This window comes from Amblyomma mixtum, chromosome 5 (assembly GCF_055824585.1).
Source record: "Amblyomma mixtum isolate Tamu chromosome 5, ASM5582458v1, whole genome shotgun sequence".
NCBI classification, from domain to species: Eukaryota; Metazoa; Arthropoda; class Arachnida; order Ixodida; family Ixodidae; genus Amblyomma; species Amblyomma mixtum.
In genome coordinates, this window is record NC_143016.1 from 30,032,728 (window position 1) to 30,056,748 (window position 24,021).

Below are 24,021 nucleotides of genomic sequence, written 5' to 3' on the forward strand. Positions count from 1 at the left end.
AAAACAGAAAAGAGGAAGGCAAGGCGTAAAACAAAAAGAAACAAAAGAACTCCCCTCGTCAGCGCCTCCCGTTCAGTGAAGGAACATCGATCGACCACTGAAGACCGACCGACCGGCCTGCCAGTGGTGCCTCATTTTTGGGTCGCCTTTCTTCCGCGCTCTCTCCGGAAGGGCAGGACGACGCTCGGCGAAAGGGAAGCGGTGTCGGAAACCCCGTCCCCCCTGATTGAATTTAAGGTTTGTCCGCGTCGGCGCATTAGCACAAAGGGACGGGGAGGGCCTCGCCTAAGGGAAGAGAGAAAGGTCTGTCGAGAACGGCAAAAAAAAGGGAGGTGGCGTGGGGAAAAAAGGATACAAGAAAACAAAAAGAGGACCAGGAAATAGCCTCAATCTTTTCATCGTCTACCTTTATTTTATTTTATTTCTCCCCTTTCTGTAGCGGTGGCAGCGGTTCGCCTCTTCGAAGAGCGAAGGCCACGCACCGTAAGTGGACGTGTGTCTGCCCTCGAGCGAAACGAGTGCATTGGGGAGAAGGGACCGACTGTTCCTCGCGCGTTCCCTAAAGCCTTCCTTCGTTCGTGTTTATGTTGCGAGGGTGTTTGCCTTGCAGCAAAGGCGCGCTCCTTTTGTGATCCTCCCCGCCAAACTCCTTTCAACGTGGGTTCCTGCACGCTCTTCGTTTCCAGGGACGAGACTGTTGATTTTTTCCAAATCCTGAAAAGGGCCATCTATCCCACCTCTTCTGTTTGTCAACTACCTAGGACACCCATGGAAGGTGCTTCGTCGTGAAAACGCGCGCATGGCGCTTTTAAAAATATTTTTGCTCTTTTCTTTTTTGTTTGCTACGAGTATATCGTTGCGGACTTAACCTCCTCGCGAGGATTCTAGGTTCCGTTCACCTAACTTGGTCGTCTCAGTGTTTTAGGCCTTACGGTGGAGTATTTCCTGTTCTATGCCTCAATCTTTACTAATCTTTTGAGTGGTGGTTTTCAATTTCGCTTTATTTGGTCCTGCCACTAACCTCCACGCTTCTAGTTTAAACCTGCAACGACAACAACGAGGAAATTGAAAGGTTCAGCTAAGGCGCACAAATCGAAGTAAAGTGAGAGGACGTCAGTGCCCAAGTAACAAATAAAAAAAAAAAACGTTAAGGCGCACAGGTGACGACACTGTCAGATTAACGTAGCTACATATCACCTGTGTACTATGAGGTTGCGCAATGCGTAGTTTTCCAATCTGTTAGTAGCCTTGAGGAGAGAACTTGCAAGTGAGTAGAGATTGGGTGTTTTGCTTACTAGTTGCATCTGTATAATTGTATTCTCTGTCACTAAGCGAGTAGTTCAATAAAATACTTCATTCTCCATCCGTTCTACGGTTTGTAGCAGCTCCTCGCTGCGTGAAACTGCCTACAGGAGCGGCTTATCCGTTCAACTCAGTATTAAACTGATCGCCTCGGTGAGTTAGAATGGGCAATTAAATTCTTCCTCAACACACACGCTGAACGAAACAAGATATCATCACCCCGCCTCGAAGCATCAGCATTACATAGCATTGCCTTGAAGTAAAAAAAAATTGCGATAACTTCGAAACAAATGTTTCGAGTAACAAATAAAGAATGCCAGAAAGGTAAGCATAAGTGAAGTCAAGATGCATTCGGCTCAGTCGTTCTTCCGCAGTTTAGGCGTTCTGAACACAGGCGAATTAAAAAAAAAAAAGAGTGAGGGAAGAAGAAATAAGAGAGGTGAGTTTGTATGAGAGAGAAAGAAAGGTCTTTTTTGCACGAGCTTGTTTGGTACGGGCAGCAACAAACCAAGATTTGCAGTTTTATTTCTACTATTTGGCTTTGGCAATGAATTCAACACATTGTGAACTGCATCCGACCATGAGATGCCCTTGCGCAGAGCATTTTGATGAAGGTAGCTTTGACTTCATCAGCGCAAGACGCGCCTACGCGACATCATTCGAAAGGATACTTCACGCCTTCTTTTAAAGTTCCTCCAGTACTCGGATCTGGACTCCAGATGGTGACAGTAGGAGTTGACTATTGACTATTATGGGTCACTGTGTGTATGGCGATGTATATCAGCCAGATCTCAGGTATGTGTCTGATTTGTGGACACTGTATAACATTTAAGTGTCGCTATGTTGAGGCAATTGCCGGCAGGGTCAGCAAGGTTAATCCCACCTGTAGCTTGCAACAGCCTCAATTCAACTCATACGCGTCGTCTTATTCGCCTTTCTGTTGGGCTTGGAACTGTCAGAGATGAAAATTTCAACGTGGCTTGTTATGATACGACTACGCACAGAGTGCGTCAAAAATAAAATAAAATTATGGCGGTAATGCTTAATAAATGACAATAGGGATGCAGATATGATGCAGTATGTAAGAATTGCATCAGCTAAACTTATATTGTCTCAATTCGTTCCGTACAAAAACACAAAGAACACTGTCGTGTGAGTGCAGTAACAATGCATGTGGAGAATAAGCTGCGTTTACACTAGCTTACACTAGGTTAGTTTTACAATTCTTCTGTTCTTGTGACAGTAAACATGTTTGCTTGGAACTCATAGTGAAGAAATGTTAGTGCTTGTTCAACGGTAGCCCCAAGGCAGACAGCTCAGGCAAAGATTGCTTCACTTTATGGTCTGGTGTGTTTACTTTATGTTCTTGTCCTACATATGTCCCAACTGTGCCCTTCATGTCTTCTGTCACTGCCGAAATAAACAGGCTGGCTTTTGTTTAGAAAACGAGTATGATTTGATTAGAGGTAAACCAATTTTCCAACCGTGAGTTAGGGCTCCAGACCTCGTTGTTGAGAGCCAGGGCCGAACACCGTGAATATTTTCATGCATTGGGAGCAAGTGGCAGCTGGCTGCTGGTGAGTCGCCCTTTTAGAGAGGGTTAGCTCGGTAAGGGCAAGTTGTTAAGATAGCTGGTTTTCAGTCATTATGGGATAAGCAGCGCTTGCAGAAGAGGACGAAGACGATAACTGCGCAGCTGTGTGTGTCGTTTTTCCTTCATTTTATTTGTCTGCAAGCGCTGCTTATGCCATGAGGTTCAACTTTTTTTTTTTGTCATGTGGGATGCACGAGGAAGGCGGAAAAGTTCAGTCGTTTTGTAAGCGCAGCTTTCCTTCAGGTGAAATGTATTACATTGAAAATAATAGCGTGTTAAAATCTGGTAGACTGGTGCAATCAAATTTTCCATTTAGATGCTTCGTTTGTATAGGAAATACCGTAAACTGACTGCATTAGAAGAACCCAAATTGAATTTTTGTGGCAGTGCAGCTCGGCAGGGACAACCGATGTAACGAATTGACCTATTAATAATGTTACAAGGGCTCAAACGAGGAATTTTGATACTTGAAATTGCACTGTATGTAAGACTGCTACTTTCGCCACGAAAGGTTCACAAAATGCTTTTAGGGATTAAGTGAATGGTAGAGCACCAAATTTAACCTCGTATATATACTGCACAAATTTCAGTAGTTTTCATTCCTAGTTGCAGAGGGTTTTGCTTTATGGTATAGCAGAAACCTAATATTTTTTTAACATAGCCCTTGAAGCACAGTCACTACGCCAGAAGCGAGAGGTATTGAAAAAAAATGAGCCTCAAACTAAACAATTTAAAATTTAATGAAGCATATTGCGATACCAGCAGCTGTTGAAATAATTTTGATTCCTGCTATTAGTTCATTCCGCATGACTGACCATGTGGGTTAAGCTTTATCGGTGTTAAAGGTTTAGAAAATTACTCTATTTCTTTATTTTGATTATAATAAAGCTCCTTGTTTATCATCAGCATGCCCGAATGTGCATTTTTATTTTGCTTAATGAGTGATATATCGAATTATATTATATTATATTATATTATATTATATTATATTATATTATATTATATTATATTATATTATATTATATTATATTATATTATATTATATTATATTATATTATATTATATTATATTATATTATATTATATTATATTATATTACATATTAAGCAGCAATATCATTTTTTTCTTATAAATGTATCAGTCGTTGAACACTTCTGCAACACTAGAACACGAAACGAGGAACTGCGTGAAATTTAAAACTTCTTCCCACCATTTTTATTGCGCTTGTGTTCTAGATTGAATATTAAATTTTTCATTAGCTTTAAACGCTATAGCAAGCCTAGTTTACGAACGTTGGACGCATCTTTTCCTTTCGGAATCACGAAATTGCAAAAACAAATTTTCGAGAAATTCGAAATCACGTATCTTCAGTTTCTCTTTCATTTTACAGAGAAGTGGGACAATTACAGCCGCTAAATATCGCCAGATATTCAGATCTTCTTTTACGTGAAACGAATTTTATCCCAATAAGCTGAGCGGCTGCATCATCCCTTGTTTTTCATGCATTCAGGTAGAAATGCTCGAGCTGAATTTTTCTCTTGAGAACAGCACAGGGTGGGAGCTTCGAGCTTCTCGAAGGGAAGGCGAAAAAGAACCTCACAACATCAGCGGAAGCACACGACGGTCGACGCCACTGGCCATCATGAAACTCACAACTCATCCATATCTGAATGGCGCCCTCTCTAGGGAACCAAGCGGTACTGCGCGCGAGTCTTGCATCAAGTGAACGGCGCGAAAGACGCGACACGCCTTGGGAGACCAGATTGCAAGGCGAGCTTTTACATCTTTCAGCGGTTTTACTTTATTTCTTACTGCACGATCTGTTACCGACTATACCCTACTTCACAAAAACCATGCAGGGCTGTGGAAGCCAGTCAGCCTATCGGGCTTCGAATCTAGATCGCTGCGCGTTCAAAGTGACGGGTCACGCAGGTTAGCCGTTCGTACGTTTAAAAGGAACGCTAACCGATAATGAACGGGTACTGTACTCATCGTTCGCGAAGGTAGTTTTCGTTGTCTCGCGTGAACGGCTTTTCAAATCTGACCACTGATTTACTGACGCTATCCGCGTCTTTCGTAACGATGCACGTTTCACTGTGCACCCAAATTCGTAGCTCAGCTTTCTGTCCTACACGCGAGGCGTCCAGAGCCGCGAGCGATTCTTATGGAGTACTTTTACACTTCCCAGCTGCTGCGAAGCTTCGTTTCTGGCTTTTTTTCGCTATCTCAACACTTCGCGTCGCACATGAGTTGTAGAGCGTAGTGAAACTTCTAGCGCGCGACGCTAACAGGAACGGGCGTCCCGTATATATACCCTCTCGCTGGTCGTGTCCGAGTGGGGCTTTATAAATAAGACCGGCCGAACACGGCCATGTAACCGGCCCCGACAGCGCAGCAGCGGCGCCCACTGAGTGGATCCTCGAGTCTCTAGCGAGCGACAAGGGCCTCGGCAGTGGATATGTCTTCATTTGGTACCGAGACAGCGGCACGTGAAGCGGCCGCGCGACCCAGTCATCCCTCGGGAGGCTGGCGTCGCTCGATGCGCCGCCCCGTGTTTATGCGCGCTGTCACTGCTGGCGGTCGCATGACGGCCGCCGGCAGTGCGGACAGCGAGGAGGTGCCGAACGCTTCCTAAAGACTTCACATTTCGAATTCGGGCGCCGCCATATTGCGGGTTGGATTGCTGCGTACACCTGGCGCTACCACTTCTGCCGTGGTCGCACTAGGCGCACAGAACAGCCAAGTTAGCAATATGGCGACGCTACAACGGTGACCGTAGATGGTGTGTGTGTGGGGGGAGGGGAGGACTTTCTTTTATTCGAAAGTCGTCGAGGTCAACGGCGTCGTACGTCGTGATTAAAAATTCAGCGTTCACCTGCTTGCAGAAGAGCATGTAAACCATATGCGTCTGAGAGATAAGGGGCAACGTCCGATCAGAGCTCCGTTACCATACCGGTCGCGAAGCTTCCTCTAGTGCTGGTGGGGAAACTTTAATTTATCGACCTAGTGGTTTTCTTGATAAGACTTAAGGGGGGGGGGGGGGGATGAGTCCTCTTCCAGGCGGTCATGAGCTTTCGACTTTCGGCGACATCTATAGCTCCTCTCACTACACGCAGTTCTGACACGTGTATCAAAATCTGGCGCTCTTATTGGGCTGAAATTCAGAGGTGAACAGACTGTCATGTCACCTGCGCTATTCAGAGGAAATGCTCAGCGCGCCTCAAAAAATTATTTAGAGAAGAAACCAAAGTTTTCAGGATGTGCCGCTATAGCTCATGGATTGCGTCGATGACGGGAACAAATCAGTAAGAAATGGTTGTTGCATTGATCGCTTAAAAGCAGGAAAGCGACCTAAATATACAATTTCAGGATTCAAGGATTGTATAGCGCCAGAGTCAGTGGAAATTGTATATAATAAGGGCGAATTTCTAGATCGTGCTTTCAAGCTTGAAAAACTGGCCCGAAAAATATAAATCGAAACAAAAAATACCGAGCCTGATGACACCCGTTGCCACCCAGTTTCAGAAGGGAGGCTATTCGTATTATTCCATCAAACCCTCTTCCGCAAAGTGGCCAAGAGGAATAGCTAGATTTTGGAGCCTCTTGCATGAAAAACGAAAAACTGCAAATAAAATTGAGCGTCGTGTTTGGCCGGCCAGGCAATTAATTCTGAGAGTTAAAAATAAAAGTGAAAGGGAAAATATTAGTGCGGGCAAAAGCACAGACAGGTGCCTGAGAACGTCTCGAGTTGAGTTGGCGGAGGACCACGTATGCTTATGCTGTGCGTTGGGGAGAGCAATATAACTAGACAAGTTCTGTCACCAGCTTCCGGCCGAAGGAAACATATCATGGTGATGCCTGTGGTTTGCTTTTAATACTTTTACCCGAATATATTGTGACGATCCCTAAATGTGAATAAAATATCACTTGAGTCGAGGCTACATTCCGCTCCTCTTTCATTTGGGGCCAAAAACTATTGGCCTTCCTTTCTTTTTCTGTTTTGAGTGTTTACGAAGAGACCCCTGTTTGCCAGTTTCGGTTCTTATAGATTGTCTGGGTGTTTTCTCCTGTTAAAATGCTAAAATTTTCTTTGTGGTGTTTATCTAAAGGCGGCAAGGAAGAAGGAATGCGTTGATATTGCCTTTGTGTTTTTATAGTCAGTTGCTACTGCGGAGCCCACAGGAGAACAGACGTTGTTGTGATCAGAACGGAGTTGTCATGAAGTTAGTGTGTGGCTATCGTTTGCTGCTGCGTTTTTAATTGAAAGTGGCTACGGTCGTTTTTATGATACTTATAGTAAGTCACTACATGTTTAAGCTTCCCGTCTCTCTCTTGTCTTCCTTGGAGTGCAGTCACACGCGTTTAGCCGTTGACCTACAACTTGGCTTGAAGGCTTTGACAGGGTTGGTGTGGTTGAAACGCAGTAAGACAGGTTGTTTTTTTTTGTATGATTATTCTAATAGTTAGTTTATGCACCAGATGATAAATAGTGAGTACGTGGCGCATTGATACAAATATCAAGTCTGTTAGATATTGCTGACCGCTGTTTTTACGGTGGCGCATAATTACTCCTTTAATTGAAAAATTTGCCAACGCAATTTTTTTGTTTTGTTAGCTCTTTATTGTTTTTTTCATTTCCCTTACCCGTCTAGAATGAACGTGGGTACACCCCCTCGCACTTTCTTTTCATCATGTAAGTGTAAAAACTTCGATTAGGGACTGTCAGTTTCTTTTAGCAAGATATCTTAGTTTCAAGCACATCGGTTAGACGTCTGAGTTGAGATCGACAACACCGTTTAGTGCATAGTTCAGCAACAGGCGCTTTTCATATAACTTTGTGCGTTTTTATACCAAGAACTGAGCAAGCCGGCTGTTTAAATGTATTTAGGTAGGACCTTTCTTTCTTTCTCACCTGCTGAAAAAAACGTACAAAGGGACGCTCGAATAGCGCGACAGATGCGAGGAGCAACGAAGGAGATCTACTTCGGAGGGGGAGTACGTGAAAAAAAAAAAGAATCAACGTAACAAGTGGGCAGGGTAGGGGGGAGGGGAGCGTGAGAAGTGGCAAGGGTAGAACGAACGAAACGCGAGAAAGGGGACGAACAAAACGGAAAGTCTCTCGCGAAATGGCAAGAGGTTCTCAGAAAAATTGCCAAGGGGGGTCATAAGAGACGTATCAGAACGTGGAGTTAGTGAGCTCGGGACGTGATCGGAGAAGAAGATATTTGTGACAAGAAGAAGAAAATAGCATTGTGAGAAGAAGAAGAAAAACAGCAAGAAGCGGACACGAAGAGCGGAAAAGTAAGCCTTAAGGCAGTGAAAAGGAAACGGAGGTGGCAGCTTACCCAGGACCAACGTCGGCCAGCTCTCCATTCTGGCTGTGAGACCCTTGAGGAAGATTTGGTGAAGAAACATGAGCGTCTCACTGTGGCCAGGAATGAAAGAGAGAGAGAGGGAAAGGATTGTTGAGAGGGGACTGCTTTTCGCTCGCCGCAGCTAGTGCGTAGCAGGTTCGTCGCTAGTACGTAACAGAGGAAACAGGAAACTAGCATCACCGTAGCGGACAAAAAAAATAATTAAAAGACACGATGAATATTTCGCAAGTTTTAACGAGATAGCCATAGGAGGCCCATGAGGCAAAATGCGTGGTCGGTCATCGTCGTAGCAGGTGTGCTAGTTCGAATAATGTGATAGACACGACTATACTGTGTAAGAAGGATTGTTACAATCGGCGGCATCGTTAGCGAGAGCGCGGGCCGTCTTCAGCTCCCTTCTCTTGTTACTTGGAAGCAGGCATGAGGGTATTCTCCTCACTGAAACTGTAGAAAAAGAATATGCGCCAATACTGCTTAGCAACAGACAGAACTGTAGTTTGAATTCTATATAAAAAGCGAGTTCTCCGCTTTCTTTGCTACTGCACTTTTTGCTGCATCCATCGTAAAAGTAATACCGCTATTAACACTGTTCCAGCGCAAATTTTTCTGTCACTTTTCGTCGGCGGAGGAAGGGGGGGGGGGGGGTATTGACCTATTGACCGCGGATAGAAGGTTAGCTTTTATTGCTACACGGGGTACTGAAACAGGCCTAGAGTAAGCTTAGAAATAAGCCAGCGACAGGCTGAGCTGGTTGCCTAATACCGACCAGTAGCATGCAAGTCCGCATTATGAACACAGCCAATCACATTCGTTTTAAACATGCACGAATTGCTCCTCGAGGAGTTGCGCAAAGTGAATTAAGTAAACACTCCCTAAATGCGCGTCTTTTGAAAGCACCGCGTGTGCCTTTTTCCCACTAGATCGATGCATCAATCTATGGGTTGTTAATGCATTCATGCTTCAAACATTTTTGCTGGGAATCTGTTTCATGCGATAGAAGCCGACGCGGCGGAAAAGAACAGAAATCTAGCTTTCAGCAGATCTCTTTTTAACGCTCCTACTTTTGCGACGTAATCTAGCCTGGGACAGCAATTCAGCGAACCTCAAAGCATTATGTTTTAATGGAGATTATTTTCTATAGATGTTATGCGTCCCCCCCCTTCCAAAAAAAAAAAAATCCTTTCAGACGACCAAGTACACACAGACACACCCGAAAGAAAAAAAGAGTTTAGAAGTAAGTGAGCAACGCTTCATTGCTACAAGCGCTGTAGATCCAAACACGCACGTGACAATGTTGCAACGCTGTCTACCGGGCTCTGACCCCATGAGGGCGCTTTGAAAGGAAGCGCTAGAAAATCGAACAAGCCAGTGATAAACGAAGCACTTCGTTTCGTTGCAGCAGGTAAGCCCCAGGCCATTAGGCAACGCAGGCAGACGCTCTTGACAGGCACGTGCGTTGCGACAGGCCGTAAACAGAGAAACGCTAAGCTCAAAAATCGACGAGCTGGGACGCAGATGAGTGATCTCTCGCTGTTTCGCGATCCTCCCGCTTCAGATCGCATGTCGGCACGAGCGGCAGGAATTGATCTATTTGAGAGAAACAGTTGCTTTCGACGAAGCAGTCAATTGAGCTGTCTAAGTACGCCTCGAATTTGTTTGTGCTGCCAGATACCAGTGTGGCCGACGCCCGCTTAGTCAATGCAAAGGAAACAACCCTTGGAGCGCTAGGTTGAGTGAACCTGTTGCTCTTGGTAGAGTTTTCAGCGTAGTACGTTGCCTCGGTCCTGCTAGTCACGCGAAGCATGGGTTGCACATAGCATAAATGAAAACAATAAAGAAACTTCCTCATAAAGCAAAAATTTGGAGACAAACATGCATGAGACGACGAGCGCCGTTTCTTTGTGTCTTGATGGACATTCTCACGACGGTTTTTGTTTAAGAGCGTGTTTTTGTGAATCGTGATTAACAGCATTTTCACGTACTCTTACGAAAACTGAGTGGCGTACGCGAGGACACCAGCAGCGCATTTTGATGTTGGCCTTGGATTACAATCACGAAACTAAGTTTGTAGAAGAGTATACCACTGCGCTGTTGCCGCCTAGGTGGACCGAGAACGTAGACGTATCGAACGAAAATCAAAGAGCTTCACATAGACTGAGCAGCAGTTGACAAGCTCCAAACTCTGCAACAGTGGCCTACTTGGGAACAGCTAGGTTTCAGTCGTTTCTCTCATTCACAAAAGTTCTTGTAGCCAGCCTAAATAAAGTTCCAGTTTGCGCAGCCAGTAGCAAAATGTGGCAGTGAAAGAAGGGTATCCACTTGGCCCACGGACTAAGCACCTGCTTCAAATGCGCAATATTTATTGAATACCACTTCACCGGTAAACATTTAAAAAGGTACCTTAGGCTCTTAAATTTGGCATTTCGCTTACTGTATACCCACCGCAGTGATGTTCTGCGGCGCGACAAATCACTCACCCGTCAGCGCAAGGAGTAGGTTTGATTGACAGAGGGGCAGCTTTTCCACGTATTTTATTTATAGAAAAGCCAAGCACTGGGCGAGAGGCACCTTAGTGCAAGGGAATACACATATTTTTAATCATAATTAAGATTTTGGAACGTAACAAGAAAAGAGCCAATTTTTACAAAGATACCTTAAAGGCTGACCAAATGTTGGCCAACACTGTTCCGACTTCGAGTTATTGATCAATTCGCTCTCGCCCTGCCATAAGCTTGCCGTCCCGGTTAGCTCAATTGGTAGAGCGACTGCTCCGGTGAAGCGGTGGTCCCGAGTTCGAACCCCGGACCAGACCGAATTTTTCTTTAACTGCGAAGTTTCTGAGAAAGCTGTACAGCTTTTCTTTGCAGCCGTTTGGCTGCGCTTGGGCGGACGTCAATGAGTAATTACTCCCTTATTACATACCTTAAAGGGGAGCACAGCTCAATACGTGGCACATAGAGCAAGCAAACTGTGCCTTGAAGTTTATCAGAATTGAGGTCTGCAAGACAAAGGCGACCTTGCCGTCGGGTCATGACGACGAAGGGAATTCGCGCAGAAGCTGATACTGGGAGAGAGGGCTGGGGAGAGAGAGAAAGCACTCGCCTGTTCAGGAATATAGAGTTGACTTCGTCATGTGTGCAGGGAGGTTTCTGAGAACTTGCCGCCATCTTAAATGGCCTTAGGAAGCATGACACCAGCAGCTGAAGCTGCTCCACGTATTCTTCTTCCGCCTCCACCATCCGGAACACCAGGCTGTGACGGGGACACGTGACAAGGGAAAAAATAAACAGTTGTTCTCTATTCGCCTATTGCACATTTTATATGCATTCATCTTTTTTACCTGTAAACATTTTTTTAATGAAAAATACCTGTAGGCACAACCTTGTGCCATTCAGTGCAAAGAGAAGTTTTATTGCTTGATCACAGAATCAAAATGCACTTTGAGATATTACTTCGCACTGTTGGTTTACTACTCTGTTTTGAAAAATATTCATTTGGGCTGCGTTGTCGTTGCGTTACACGCCGTATAATAGTGTTCTCTCTTTTTTTTTAAAATGTGTTTTGAACTGCTTGGCAGTATGTGGGTGAGAGGGAATTTCTAAAGAAGATGCGCATTTATTTTTTCATGTGAATCAATTACTAGGCTTTTTTACGAAAAGAATATGCTTGCTTTATCTCCGAAGGCATCGAAAGCGGTTCACTCAAAAACTTTTGTGGAGTGAAAAAAACAATTGTTGCATGCTCTCATAAGGCCGCAGTCTCTTCAAGCATTTCACCTCAGCCTATTCTAAGAAAGATGTGTCAAGCCAACAAAATATGCTCGAGCATTTTTTGCGGAGACTTTTCTTCGGGTGGTGCCTCAGATATTCTGAGACGCATGCATGATTCGAGAATGTCCATTGTCCTTGCCGTTTGTTATCATCTTCGAGGTCTTCATGGTAAGCTCGCACTGGTGTGCCGCCCATTCATGCAGATATTTTTCTAAAAAAAAATTAAAACAATTTGTTCCCTGGCGATTTAGCTGGCCATATATTAAGCGAGAAACCCTTAAAGTAACCCGAAAAAATAAGGAAGCTCAATAAAGCACCAGCGCAGAGCAATGCGCGAGTATTAAGACTTTCTAAAATTATTCTGAAATTTCAAAGCAACTTTCAGATACTTTTAAAATTTTTGAGAACTATAAAGCGCCAGGCTATCGCACTGACTTTCCCAGAGCCGATGAAGTACAGCCTGAAGCAGCGTTAACGGCCCGCAGGGAAAAAAGCTAGCAAGAAAGATGTCGGAGATGGCCCAAACAGAGCAGTGCGGTTCGGAAACGTTCCTTTTCACGGCGTTGCATGGTTCATGTGTTTAAAATAGAACTGATGTTCATTCATTCATTCATTCATTCATTCATTCATTCATTCATTCATTCATTCATTCATTCATTCATTCATTCATTCATTCATTCATTCATTCATTCATTCATTCATTCATTCATTCATTCATTCATTCATTCATTCATTCATTCATTCATTCATTCATTCATTCATTCATTCATTCATTCATTCATTCATTCAAATCCCCTTATAACCAAGGAACTGGACTTCTTTTTTAGCCGCAGTTCGTCTCGCACTATAATTCATTAGTTGAATAAGTGTTTACTCAGAAAACCACCTTAAGAAAATTAGAAATTACTGTAACGCTTCCAACAATTTCGTCATGACGGAATTAAGGTTCAAGAACACCAGCCGTTAACAATACTCGAATGACTAAAGGCAGCCTAAACTCGGCTTTTAGGCCGTTAATCTGTGCCAACTGAAGCAACTTGCACCCACTGCAGCTATTGGTTACGCTCACGGCCTCACTCCGTGGTGACGAACAGCAACAAAATCTAGCTCCCAAGGTTAAATATTCCTCTCCTGTTTCTCCACTGCATTCAGGCTGCACACGAAGCCTTCCACAGTTGCCTCTTTACCGGGGTGCACTCAAAGCAGCCATCACGCGCTTCGCGCAGACTACGCATTTTTCTAGGCCACGCTGCGACTTGCATCAGCGAAACAGGGGAAAAGGTTAAAAAAAAAAGCCAGAATAGGATGACTTCGCCCTTTTAGGCAAGGGTCGTCAGCTGGACGAGTTGGGGCTCATAGCCGAGGGGTGGCACGCTAAAAACAATAAAATGCGGTAAGAATGAGTTCTCTCTGTCCCCCCTTTCGTCATCATCATCATCGGCATGGCGCAAGCGTTCGATGAGGAGAGAGCGTATGGCGGAGCGACGCACGCATGTACGAGCGATCGGGAGTTCACTCGCTTGTCGAGCCGTTTGAAAGCTGCTGCGCGCTGCTCCCGCTGGCGACTAGGCATAAGCGGCTGACGCGGTTCAGACCGGTTCGCCGGCGAGGCGGCCTAATTGGCTGCAGAGTTGATTCCCGCTAAGCCCATTAGCACGCGCGCGGATAATCGAATGACCGCTCGGGCGGCCGTTCCTACATAATTAACGCCGCTGCCCAACTCGTCGCGCGCAGCGCGCGCGCATGACGAGCCCTCTATCTCGACCCCTTCACTGCGATCCCCCCCCCCTTGCTTTCTCCCCCACGTGGCACCAGCGCTGCCCGTGCCAGCTTGGCCGCGCTGTTGTTCAAAAAAAAAAAAAAAAGGATAACGGCAAAAGAAGAACTTCGATTTTCAGGACTTCTACTTTTCTCGTGTCTTTTCTCTGTTCCCCTTAGTTTCTTTCAGTAAGCTCCTACCCTCCGATCTCTTTAAATTAATGCGATCGGCCGGAAAATGCAGCGGTTGCTTTCCGCGGAACACTGAGCCCCCCCCCCCCCCCCCCCCATGATTTTATTTTTTTTTGTGTGTTTGTCTTGTTTTCTTAACGTCGGCTTGTGGACTTGCGGTCAATGTTCCAATAGCTTCTCACTGCTTTGAGCAGCGGGCCTGGAAACAGCCGTTTGTAGTCTGTGGGCTAGCCAGCCAAATGGGAGTTAAAGAAAGCGAGTTGGACTAAATTCAACACGCGCCCAATTAATTCGAACTTTAATACTCCTCCGTAGACCTTCTCTGTCTGCCCATTTTTTTTTTCTATGTTAGCGCGCGAGAACCTGTTCGCTGTCGAGAAAATAAAGAAAAACAAAACGAACCAAATGACCGAATAACAAAGTCACTGAAAGGAACCGAACAGCTTTTCACCGGACGGAGCTTAGCACACTGATCGCAGCCAAAAGGCGGACTCATCTCTTCGAAATTCATCCTCAATTTCAAACCTACTTCCGGGTAATTTATGATTTGAGTCACCGCTCGTTTATTATACATTGCGCTCATACTAGTTCAAAAAGAGCAGGCACGTGGGTGCACCCGAAACAACACCAAGAAGGGCATTAAATACAGGATGTTTCAGGGAAGACTCTAAGTAATTTTAAAAACAGGCTTCTTGGGGTAAAAATATGACTTTTGCGGCATAGCATTGCCAGTGTTGGAGGACAACAGAAAATCAGTGAATTGTTTTAAGTTGTAAGCTGGTTAACTAATTTTTAATGATGAACATTTTAACTATTAGAATTAGGCGCCTAGTTGCAATTAGAAATTTGTAGCCGGTCGTTAGTAACAGCCATATCAGTCCTTATAATTTCGAAAGCACTATTATCCTCGTCGCTGTGGCTCGACAAAATTTGGCTATATCGAGCCAAAATACATGCTTTTTCGAAAAGCATGAAGGCAAAGTAATTTTTCCACTACACGTAACCAGTCAAAAAATCTAAATTTTTCGAGCTACAGTGCCAAGGGTAACCGCATTTTATGAATTGTAAAAACTGATATCTGTTTTACTAACGACCGGCTACAAATCTCTAATTGCAACTAGGTGCCTAACTATAGTAGTTAAAAAGTAAATTATTAAAAATTAGTTAACCAGCTTACTACTTAAAAGGATTCAACGGTTTTCGGTGTCCGCCAACTATGGTTATACTGTGCTGAAAAAGCCATATTCTTACCTCAAGAAACTTATTTTTGAGATTTACTTGAAGTCTTCAATGAAAAACTCTGCATAATTGATTCACGACCCGAGATCTCCAGAGTGTGAGAAAAACAGGCCTCGTCAAAAAACAAACAAAAAAAAAAATCTCGAAAGATGTGGGAAAGAAAATTTGTTGTGCGGTCTGACATGGTCGCAGTCTCTTTGATTATACCGGAGGTAATGGCGCAGTGCTGCTTCTGAGTACTAGAAGGCGCTTCATGAACCGCGGTGGCTCTGGACAGCATAAATTATACACAACCCCGCTTGCTTGTCAACTTTTTCATCGGACGCTGTGGAGGTCACTGCCGGTTCGAGACAAAGCAGTTTATACCTCCACATCAAAAGAAGCATTGTTTTTCTACGAACTTTGAGAAAGCTGCCAGTATCGAGGTTATTAAACAGGTGAACGCCGTAATTAACTCATCAGACCATCGTTTGAGGTCTTCGTGCGCTCTACGAGGGGGTACCCAAAAGAAACCGGACTAAATTTTTTGGTGGGCAAAGCTTCTGTAGTACCGCGTTTTGCCACCAGGAGCGCATAGAACGAACATTCCAGAGTCAGTAAGCCGAGTGCCGTCGTTGGAGGAGGTCAGACTAGTTTAGGCAGAGTTTTAGAGTGACAACTGTTTTGTTTGAATGTCGTTTTTGCAATGGCTGATTTTCGTGAACAGCGTGCGCCGGTGAAATTCTGATTTTTGCTAGGAAAAAGTTGAATGGAAACTCTTGAAATATAAAGAAAGACGTACAAGGACGATGCTATGGGGACAACTCAAGTGTTCCTGAATCGAATCCTGAATCAAAGCAACAATCATGCCAATGGACAACTTCAAATTCACCTCGCCTCAAGAAAGCTCGTCAGGTGAAACCAAACCTCAGAAAAATGCTGATTTGTTTTTTCGACGTGAGAGGAGTCGTCCATTGAAAATTTGTTCCGCAGGGTCAGACAGTTAGCCAGGCTTTCTACTTGGATGTTTTGAAAAGATTGGGCAACAGTGTGCGGTGGAAGCGGAGAGATTTGTGGCGGTGGGGTGACTGGTTTTTCCATCATGGCAATGTCCCTGCTCACACAGCCCTGTTTCTACGACAATTTTGGACCAAAAATGGCATGACCCCTATTCCTCAACCGTCATACTCTCCCGACCTTGCCCCGTGCTACTTTCTTTGTTTCCTAGAATGAAAAAATAGGTGAATGGAAAGCGTTTCGCTGATGTTGCTGAGGTGAAGAAAAAAACGACGGAGGCACTGTGAAGCATCACAAAAGATTAACTTAAACAATGTTTTCAAAAATGGAATGAAAGATTCGACAAGCGTATCATTGCAAGTGGGGAATACTTTGAAGGAGATTGAAGGTCTGTGCTTAAAATGTGAACAAATAAGTTCTAACAAAAATAAGTCCGGTTTCTTTTGGGTACCCCCTCGTATTTATTTTTCAAGGATGTCAGGAAAATAAAACTTGGTTTTGGGTTAGTTCATAATGTTTGTCACAAATGCAAGTAGCGCTCCGCCGAAACGCCGAGAGACGTACTCCAGAACGGAAGAAGAAAAATAAATAAAACATTCCCGGGGTGCACTTAAATCTGCTATGCTGTAGTAATGCGAAAGCAATTCTCTTACTGCTGCCCATTATGCTCCTGCGTGTTCGTTTCTTTATGCCCTTGCTTTTCTAAGTCGTGTTTTCGTTCTAACTTTCTACTTTCTACTTTCAGTGCGTGATAGTGATGCAGGTGAACCTTTGCAACTCAACAACACCACTCGCATTGAAAGTCAAGGAAGCAAAAAGTTACGCGAGCTCTTTGCGCGGCTGTATCGCTAAATGCAAAACGCGACATATATTTAATCTACTTTCCGACGCTTCAAACTAGGATGAGTCACTCTTCTGTAGATTATTAAGAGGACACAGACACGAAGCCACACTTCGTGTTGCTCTTTTCACCACGAAGCCATTCATTCTTGGAAATTTCTGTTGCCGTGTCAGCGCAACGAGAATTCTCACTTCAGAAGCACGGATTTTTCGTAGTATTGCAGGGGCGCTGTCAGCGACGTCGGGGCTTCTCACCTGTTCCGTTTACGCATGTTCTCGGCGTGTGGTGAGCTGATGTACTCTGCGACTATTTGCTTCCAGCGACGGCGGCAGAGCCACCCACGAAAAAAGCTCTGCACCTGCAAATACAAAGAAATAAAGTAAAAACAAAACAAACACAGATTTTTCATCACTCGTAAAGAACTGTGTAGCGAAACATACACTGCCCCGTGATCCCTGTTCGTCGTTTTCTCTTCTGTGAAAAGCAAGTTTTTGTAAAGACGACACTAGCATCTCGCTTCTTCGATCCCTCTGGCGAAAGGCATTATAAACAGTTCATGTTTCATATTTAAGCCGCTCTTTGTTGGAAGTGGCTGGAGTTGGCGGTTTCATCTGTCACCAGGGGGCGTTCAGTAAGAAAGAATCCGCTAAGGCTGTGCGCGGCCTATTGTTGAACGCTTTGGAAAGCCAGTTATACGACAAGCCACGTGGAGGCGCAACTTTCAGTAAACACTGCTTGTAGCCCGAAGTTGCACTGGTAGTTATTCCGCGAATTCTTTCACAGGGGGTGTTAATCGCGAGGAAATACCATCAAAAGCAATAAGAAACTTACCCAACGAGTTCCCATATTTGTTTTCGGGAGTGGAGGGTTCAAAGTTAAAGTGGGTCGCCAGGAACGGGAAAGTAATAAAACGAAATGCACAGCCTCGACTTACCGCATTTTTTCCCTGAACAATAGGATTATCAGTGAGTATTAAAAACTGTTTGATTCAAGGAGTTCAGACGCAACCTTCTGAACTTTGCTCTTTCAGGCACCACAAAGTATGAACACAAAAGGGGTATTAAGGGCAAATCGAAGAGGGCCTAACGGACTCATTTCTTCATTGTAATCACAACAGGTTGTTTGCATTCAGCACAGAGCATTTTTTGAAGTTAGAAAAAAAAATCGCATCAGTGGCACAGGTCTTTTTCACATGCAAACTGCGATGATATCAAGCGCTTGTTTGTTTGTTTGCGGATCTTTGATGCTGACACAACACTGGCAGCCACTTCATTTCGATGATCACAGAGTTCTCAATGTACTCAATGTCATCTCAATGTCACGAGCTGGAATCGATTAGCGGGGAAAAATATTCAATTTTACTTCCTAATTTCTCATCAATAATTGTATTTTACTAGGGAAGCAATTTCAACGGAGCCACAAAAAACCCAAAGAATTCAATTTTACAAAGTACAAAACTTGGATGGAGTGACCTCATGTCTCTTTAAAGTAGTGATGTGTGTAGTTATTCTTAGGCTTTTCCATGGTCAAACATAATTGCGCTTTTGAAAAGACGGGACAAAACAGGAACGCACAAACTCTCGTGCGCAAACTGTCAACTGAAGTTTTATTGCGATGAACACACATATATAAGCTTCACGTCTTAACATAAATCACCAAAAAAACGGAGTTAAGTAGCAGTTTTTCAATCACGTAAACAAGCATCAAAAAAAAGAGATTTTGTCCCAGCTGATTTGATTACAATCGTTCACACTGAGCCAAGAGTTGCCTTTCCTGTTTGGAAAGCAAAACCGAGGGGTCACTTACAAAGGTCCCTTTTCCCGATTCCATGGCGTCCCTGTTTTGTCCCGTCTTTTCAAAAGCGCAATTATGTTTGACCATGTTAACTACCAACTAGCCCAATTTGAAACCCTCTTAGGCTTTTGCATCCGCTGAAAGGGGTTAAGTTCAGCCAGATTTATCTCCTGCTATGGGCTTCGTCAACGTCAGAGCCGTACTTACGAGCATAAAGAAGTGACTCTCAGTTTGTTGCCTACGTCCATACTACGACGTGAAAGCTCAGAAATTCAAACTGGGTCCTGCCTATAGTGAACTAGAATAGTCCTGCCAGAACAAAAGTTACTTACTCTGACGTTGGAACAATAATCTTCTCGAATGCCTCAAATGCTGCACCGGTCTCAACCAGAATCCGCTTCGAAACTGGCGTAAGCGATAAAATTTTGTTGACCTTTCAGACCTTTGAGACCTTTCCCAAACCCCATCATTCGTAAACCAGCGTTCAAAAGTAATTGAAATGCCCCAGGCCCAAAAAGGGCCGTGTAGGTTCAAAGCATTTGCAAACTTCTCACTACTGTGACGCAGCTATGAATGCAGGGACCAGAAAAAAAAGTGCTGTTGTCTGCTACATTGAAAACCGACATCACAAAAGACGAGTTTCATGCGCCTTAGTTAAGAACAGCGGGAAGAGAAATTGTTATTTAGTTAAGTAGAAACGCTTGGGTGCTATGAAGCGACTTCTTTTATGTGATTCTAGAAGCTTATGAAAGACAATATTGTTGCATAGTTGTCCTATCTAACTTACGGACAACACTGATAATGATTTAATCAGCGGAACCGAAAAACGCGTGCTTTCTTTTCCTCGCTAACAACACTCAATCGAATGAACGCAGTGAAAGAGACGTGAACTGCGCAGGTACTCTGCGCATCCCGTTGCAACAGTTGATACGGAAGCGCGGCACCGAATTGGCGGGAAAGTTTCCCACCAGCGGCCTTGAGCGAGTTGACCGGGCACCTGTGCTCGGCCCGCGCTACGAGGTGGCGTTGAGCGCCTTCCTTCCGCGCGCCTACGTCGCGGCTGGCATGGCTGCGGCGAGTGTGTGCGAGCGCTAATGCAATTACGCGCGCTGCAGACTGAGTGGATTAGATGGAATCAAATTTCGAGCCTCTGTGCGGACTACGCTAGATCCCGGGTCACCTGCCGGACGCTACGCCAGCACCCTAACCCGAAGCAGCGCCGGCTGTGAGAGGCTCAAGTGAATGCGATATCATGCGACCGGTGAGGAGCGTGGGCGAGCCGGTGTAAGAGGCTCAATTCGGGGAGCTCAGCCTTCGAGTTATTTCTTCGAAGCAAATGAAGTTAAAGCTTGAGCGGACCGCGACTTGGGTGTGGTTCCTCGCATCGCTCTAATTGGCCGGTCGGCCGATGCACGGAGGAAAGTTTCCTCCGTCCAGGAAGAAAAGTGTTAAAGCAGCACAAAGACTCTCACGACAAGAACGGACACGAAGCAGAGTAGAACTGTAGAAGCGACCTGGCTTTCTCGAACGGCATTGTTTACTGGTTTTGAATGGCATGGCCCAGATTTCGACGTTTCCTTTGCACTGGGTTGGCCCGCAATTCGGTTAGTTTCGTAGCGCACAAGTATTGCTACGTTAATATCTGATCGATGTATGCCTGAACTGTCGGAAATGCAAGAGTGATCTCTATAGGGTTAACGATGGCGATGACGTGTCATGTATTCTAGCACAAATTAACCCATTGTATAACATGTTGTCGTGCATAAAAATGGAAGCTAACTGTCTATTAATCTGATACTAATGCGTTGCCTTCAACCAAAGCAGAAGGTAAGGAAAACAACGAAAAGAACGGAAAGGATAGGTTTTGTCTCAGCAGTAAAAAAAAGAACAGGTTGAGGGAATGGTACCTCGGTTTGGGAGTCTCAATATTTGGACACTTGGCCGGGCTAGCAGCGCAATTTTTTATTTATTTGTTTAATTGCTTTTTGTTTGTTTATTTACAGATCTATTTGTCTATCAATTGCTTTGTTACGTGCCGAGTGTCATGCATGAATCCGTGTCGAAGGTTGGGCTCCGCGGGAACATGTGAGGATTACAATACCCCACAACTGCTTGTTCGAAACGGGGTTGAGGATTGGTGCTTAGCACATAGCGCAGAAAAAACACACATCGACAACGTGGCGCGAAATGCGGGAAGCCGGAGCACTCACTTTCTTGATCTTCTTGATTTCTTCGCTGTCCTCGTCCTCGCTCCGGTGCGGCGTGAGCCTCCACTCTTTCTTGAGCGCGCACAGCTGCCCGGTATGCGCGGAGAAAGGGGAAGAGGTGAAGGTCAGCGCATCAGTGCGTCAGGCGAGGTGCAGAGCCACATCACTCATGTTGCTACGCAGTGTTCATCACACTGTCGCAACGACCATCGCTACCACCGTCATCTTCAACACTAGGCAGAATCGAGTTTCATGCATAAAATGACCTGAAATACCCGGAGCAGCAGGAAGGAACGATTTACATGCAGCGGGGAAAAGAGCGGCGTATTATGCGCCTATTTTACATTTCCCGGGTCCTCTTTTGATACATGCTGTGGTAACCGTGAGGCTCATATCAGGGTACAGAAAACAAACTCACGTATCATTTTATTTATTCTTCGTAAGAAAACGAAAAGGCTAGAGACAACAGGTACGGAGTATCTTAACGGGTCCTTAAAGATTGAATTAAGTTCGGGAACAGTGCATTTTTTTTGTACAAAAAGAAATAAATGTACACTTAGAACACGGGGAATCCCAATGCAGCAACTAAAATGCAGCACTAACGACATATCGCTATAATAGCGAGCACATATTTATTTATTTATTTATTTATTGACTCAAAGACCCCTGGTGCGGGGTATTGTATGAGAGAGCACATTAAGTGGGGCAATAAATATAGATCTCGCACAAATAATAATCACTTGTATCACTAATTTGGAATGCGCTATCAGGTAGAGGCCGCAATATAATTCACAAGGGTGGGAACTTGGTCAAGTCGGTAACGGTGATCCATGGTATGTGAGGTAGCGCAAAACGGGCCAAGGGACAGAGAAAGTGCCTGCGTTGTGTGCGTCTTTCTCTGTCCCTTGTCCCGTTTTGCGCTACCTCACATACCAAGGTCGCAATAATAAACTTAGAAAAACATCAAAAAATATCCAACGGAAGAACATGGCTCAACTAACTACACTCTCCAAAGCCTATTCAACACCCCCCCCCCCCCCCCCCCCCTTCAACCTTCAAATAAAGAACACACTTTATTTTTTCAGTTATTTGCACACTTCATGTCGGTGCCGAAGAAAAGTGGAAGCCAACATGCATTACATCCATGTCTACACTGCATACCATACACTGCGAACTGCTTGTAAAGCGTCCTCCCATGCAGTTAGCAGGAAATCCACGCTTAACAGGAGAGTTTCCGCAAATGACGCTGCGAATTTAGGTTAAAAAACAATGAAGAAGGAAAAAAAAAACTAAGCAACGAAACGCCGTTTTGAATTCGCATGCGCCAATCAAAATAAAGAAAGGACCATTATCGCTAAAATTTTTTTCCAAGCAGCGCACAAGAGTGGTGAGCCGTCGCATAATTACAGAGATGAATAATGTTTTTCTTTTCCTTGTCGGGTAAAAATAACAACGAAATAAAAGAAACCAAATATTTGGTTTTGAAGCCATTATCTGGTCGCGGGTGGAACCTTTTCATTCACGAGGTTAAGTATAAATTATTTTCTTACTAAAAGAAAGAAACAGCACCTACACAAACTCGCCATTTCCTTAATGTCCAGTCGAGGTCATTAGCTGATCAAGGCTTAATTTTAGTTTCGGCAGACGCTATAAATTAAGCGCTGCCCGGCTTGCCGTGCGGAAGACGCGTTCTCTGATATCTTTTGTGTTTACTCTTTGCTGATGGAAATAACGAAGACAAGGATATTCACGCGTGGAGAGCTGCAAACAAATTAAGAACGCTCCAAGGCGCCTTTTGAAGGAAGAGTGCAAGGCTGAAAGGCGATGTTATCCACCCATCCACTTATCGATTTTATTGATTGATAAAACATCCTCAATAGCACGTGTCCGTACATGTCCTTCGACAGCGTGCAATTAGTGGCTCTTTGTTTTTGAACTTGTTAACCACGCGTTAATTACTTTTCCGGTCGCGTACTTTTGCAGCTTGATAAATGAGTGGTTGCTGGCTGAGTTCACGCTGTAAGAAGGTTTGCATTTTCTTTCTCATCGAGGACTGATCTTTTCTTAATTTTATTGCTTCCTGAAGAATTAAATTCGCGACCTTTGGCTGCTAGTTATGATAAGGAAAATAAGTGATCATGATTTTAGTGAAGAACTAATCGGGGGTAGAAATACAATGTTCTCGCTCGTACTCAGGTATTCTGGACGAAGCATTTTTCTATGGGAAAGAGTTATTGAGCGCTCTTTTTTCATTCATTGTGAGATTTTAATATATAAAAAATATATTCGCAGATTTCCCGCGAGCAGGCTTGCATTTTTTTTTTGCTATAAACGTTTTTGCTTTCGCCAAAAAAAAAAAAAAAAAACCTTCTTCATTGGTTTTCTATGGCAATATTAACTGTTCGATGCGAGCGATGAAAAAACTTAAAAAGATTTTGCTACGCGTGAGAAGAATGGACCAATACCTCCAATATTTCACAACAGTGCCATAAAATACTCCAATACTAAAAATTTTTGTCTAAGAATGCTGGATATGAAAGGCGAAAATAATTAAGGCCTACGCGAGAGATTTTGATCCAAGAAGGGGTTAACAACAGAACAAATAATTCGTTTCAACAGAGTATGCGTAAGCTACAAGCTGTGAGTAAGATACTTGCTTACGTACTTGAACAAGTTCGCATGGGGTATTGGAGCACATTTTTCGCCATGCACCAAAAACTCAATTCTTATTCTCTGGTCATAGTAATATTACCTAGCAACAATCGTCATATACCATTTGTATGCACATTTTACTGAGACCTGTATTATATATCATGCTTTTCAACACTGCTTTGCAGATGAAACAATCATTTGATGCCTAATATTGCGGCAGGGGTTAGGTAACTTAAAACCCTGGACCCAATTGAGTGCGTTCAGTAGCGGTTGATATTAGTTGCTTTTTTTTTTGTAAAAAA

The 24,021-nt window shown here is 44.1% G+C and overlaps 1 protein-coding gene across 2 annotated transcripts in view; it reads right to left on the reverse strand.

Moving 5' to 3' along the window:
* LOC149341642 (ras-specific guanine nucleotide-releasing factor 2-like) overlaps positions 1-24,021 on the reverse strand; it is a 303,695-nt gene that overhangs the window by 63,685 nt on the left and 215,989 nt on the right. For both annotated transcript variants that reach the window (XM_089543766.1, XM_089543765.1), the window contains exons 4-7: positions 21,071-21,154; positions 17,321-17,424; positions 11,373-11,522; positions 8,241-8,320 (exon numbers count right to left, since the gene is read on the reverse strand). In XM_089543766.1, coding sequence (XP_089399892.1) covers positions 8,241-8,320; positions 11,373-11,522; positions 17,321-17,424; positions 21,071-21,154 — 418 coding nt within the window. The remainder of the gene's footprint in view (positions 1-8,240; positions 8,321-11,372; positions 11,523-17,320; positions 17,425-21,070; positions 21,155-24,021) is intronic.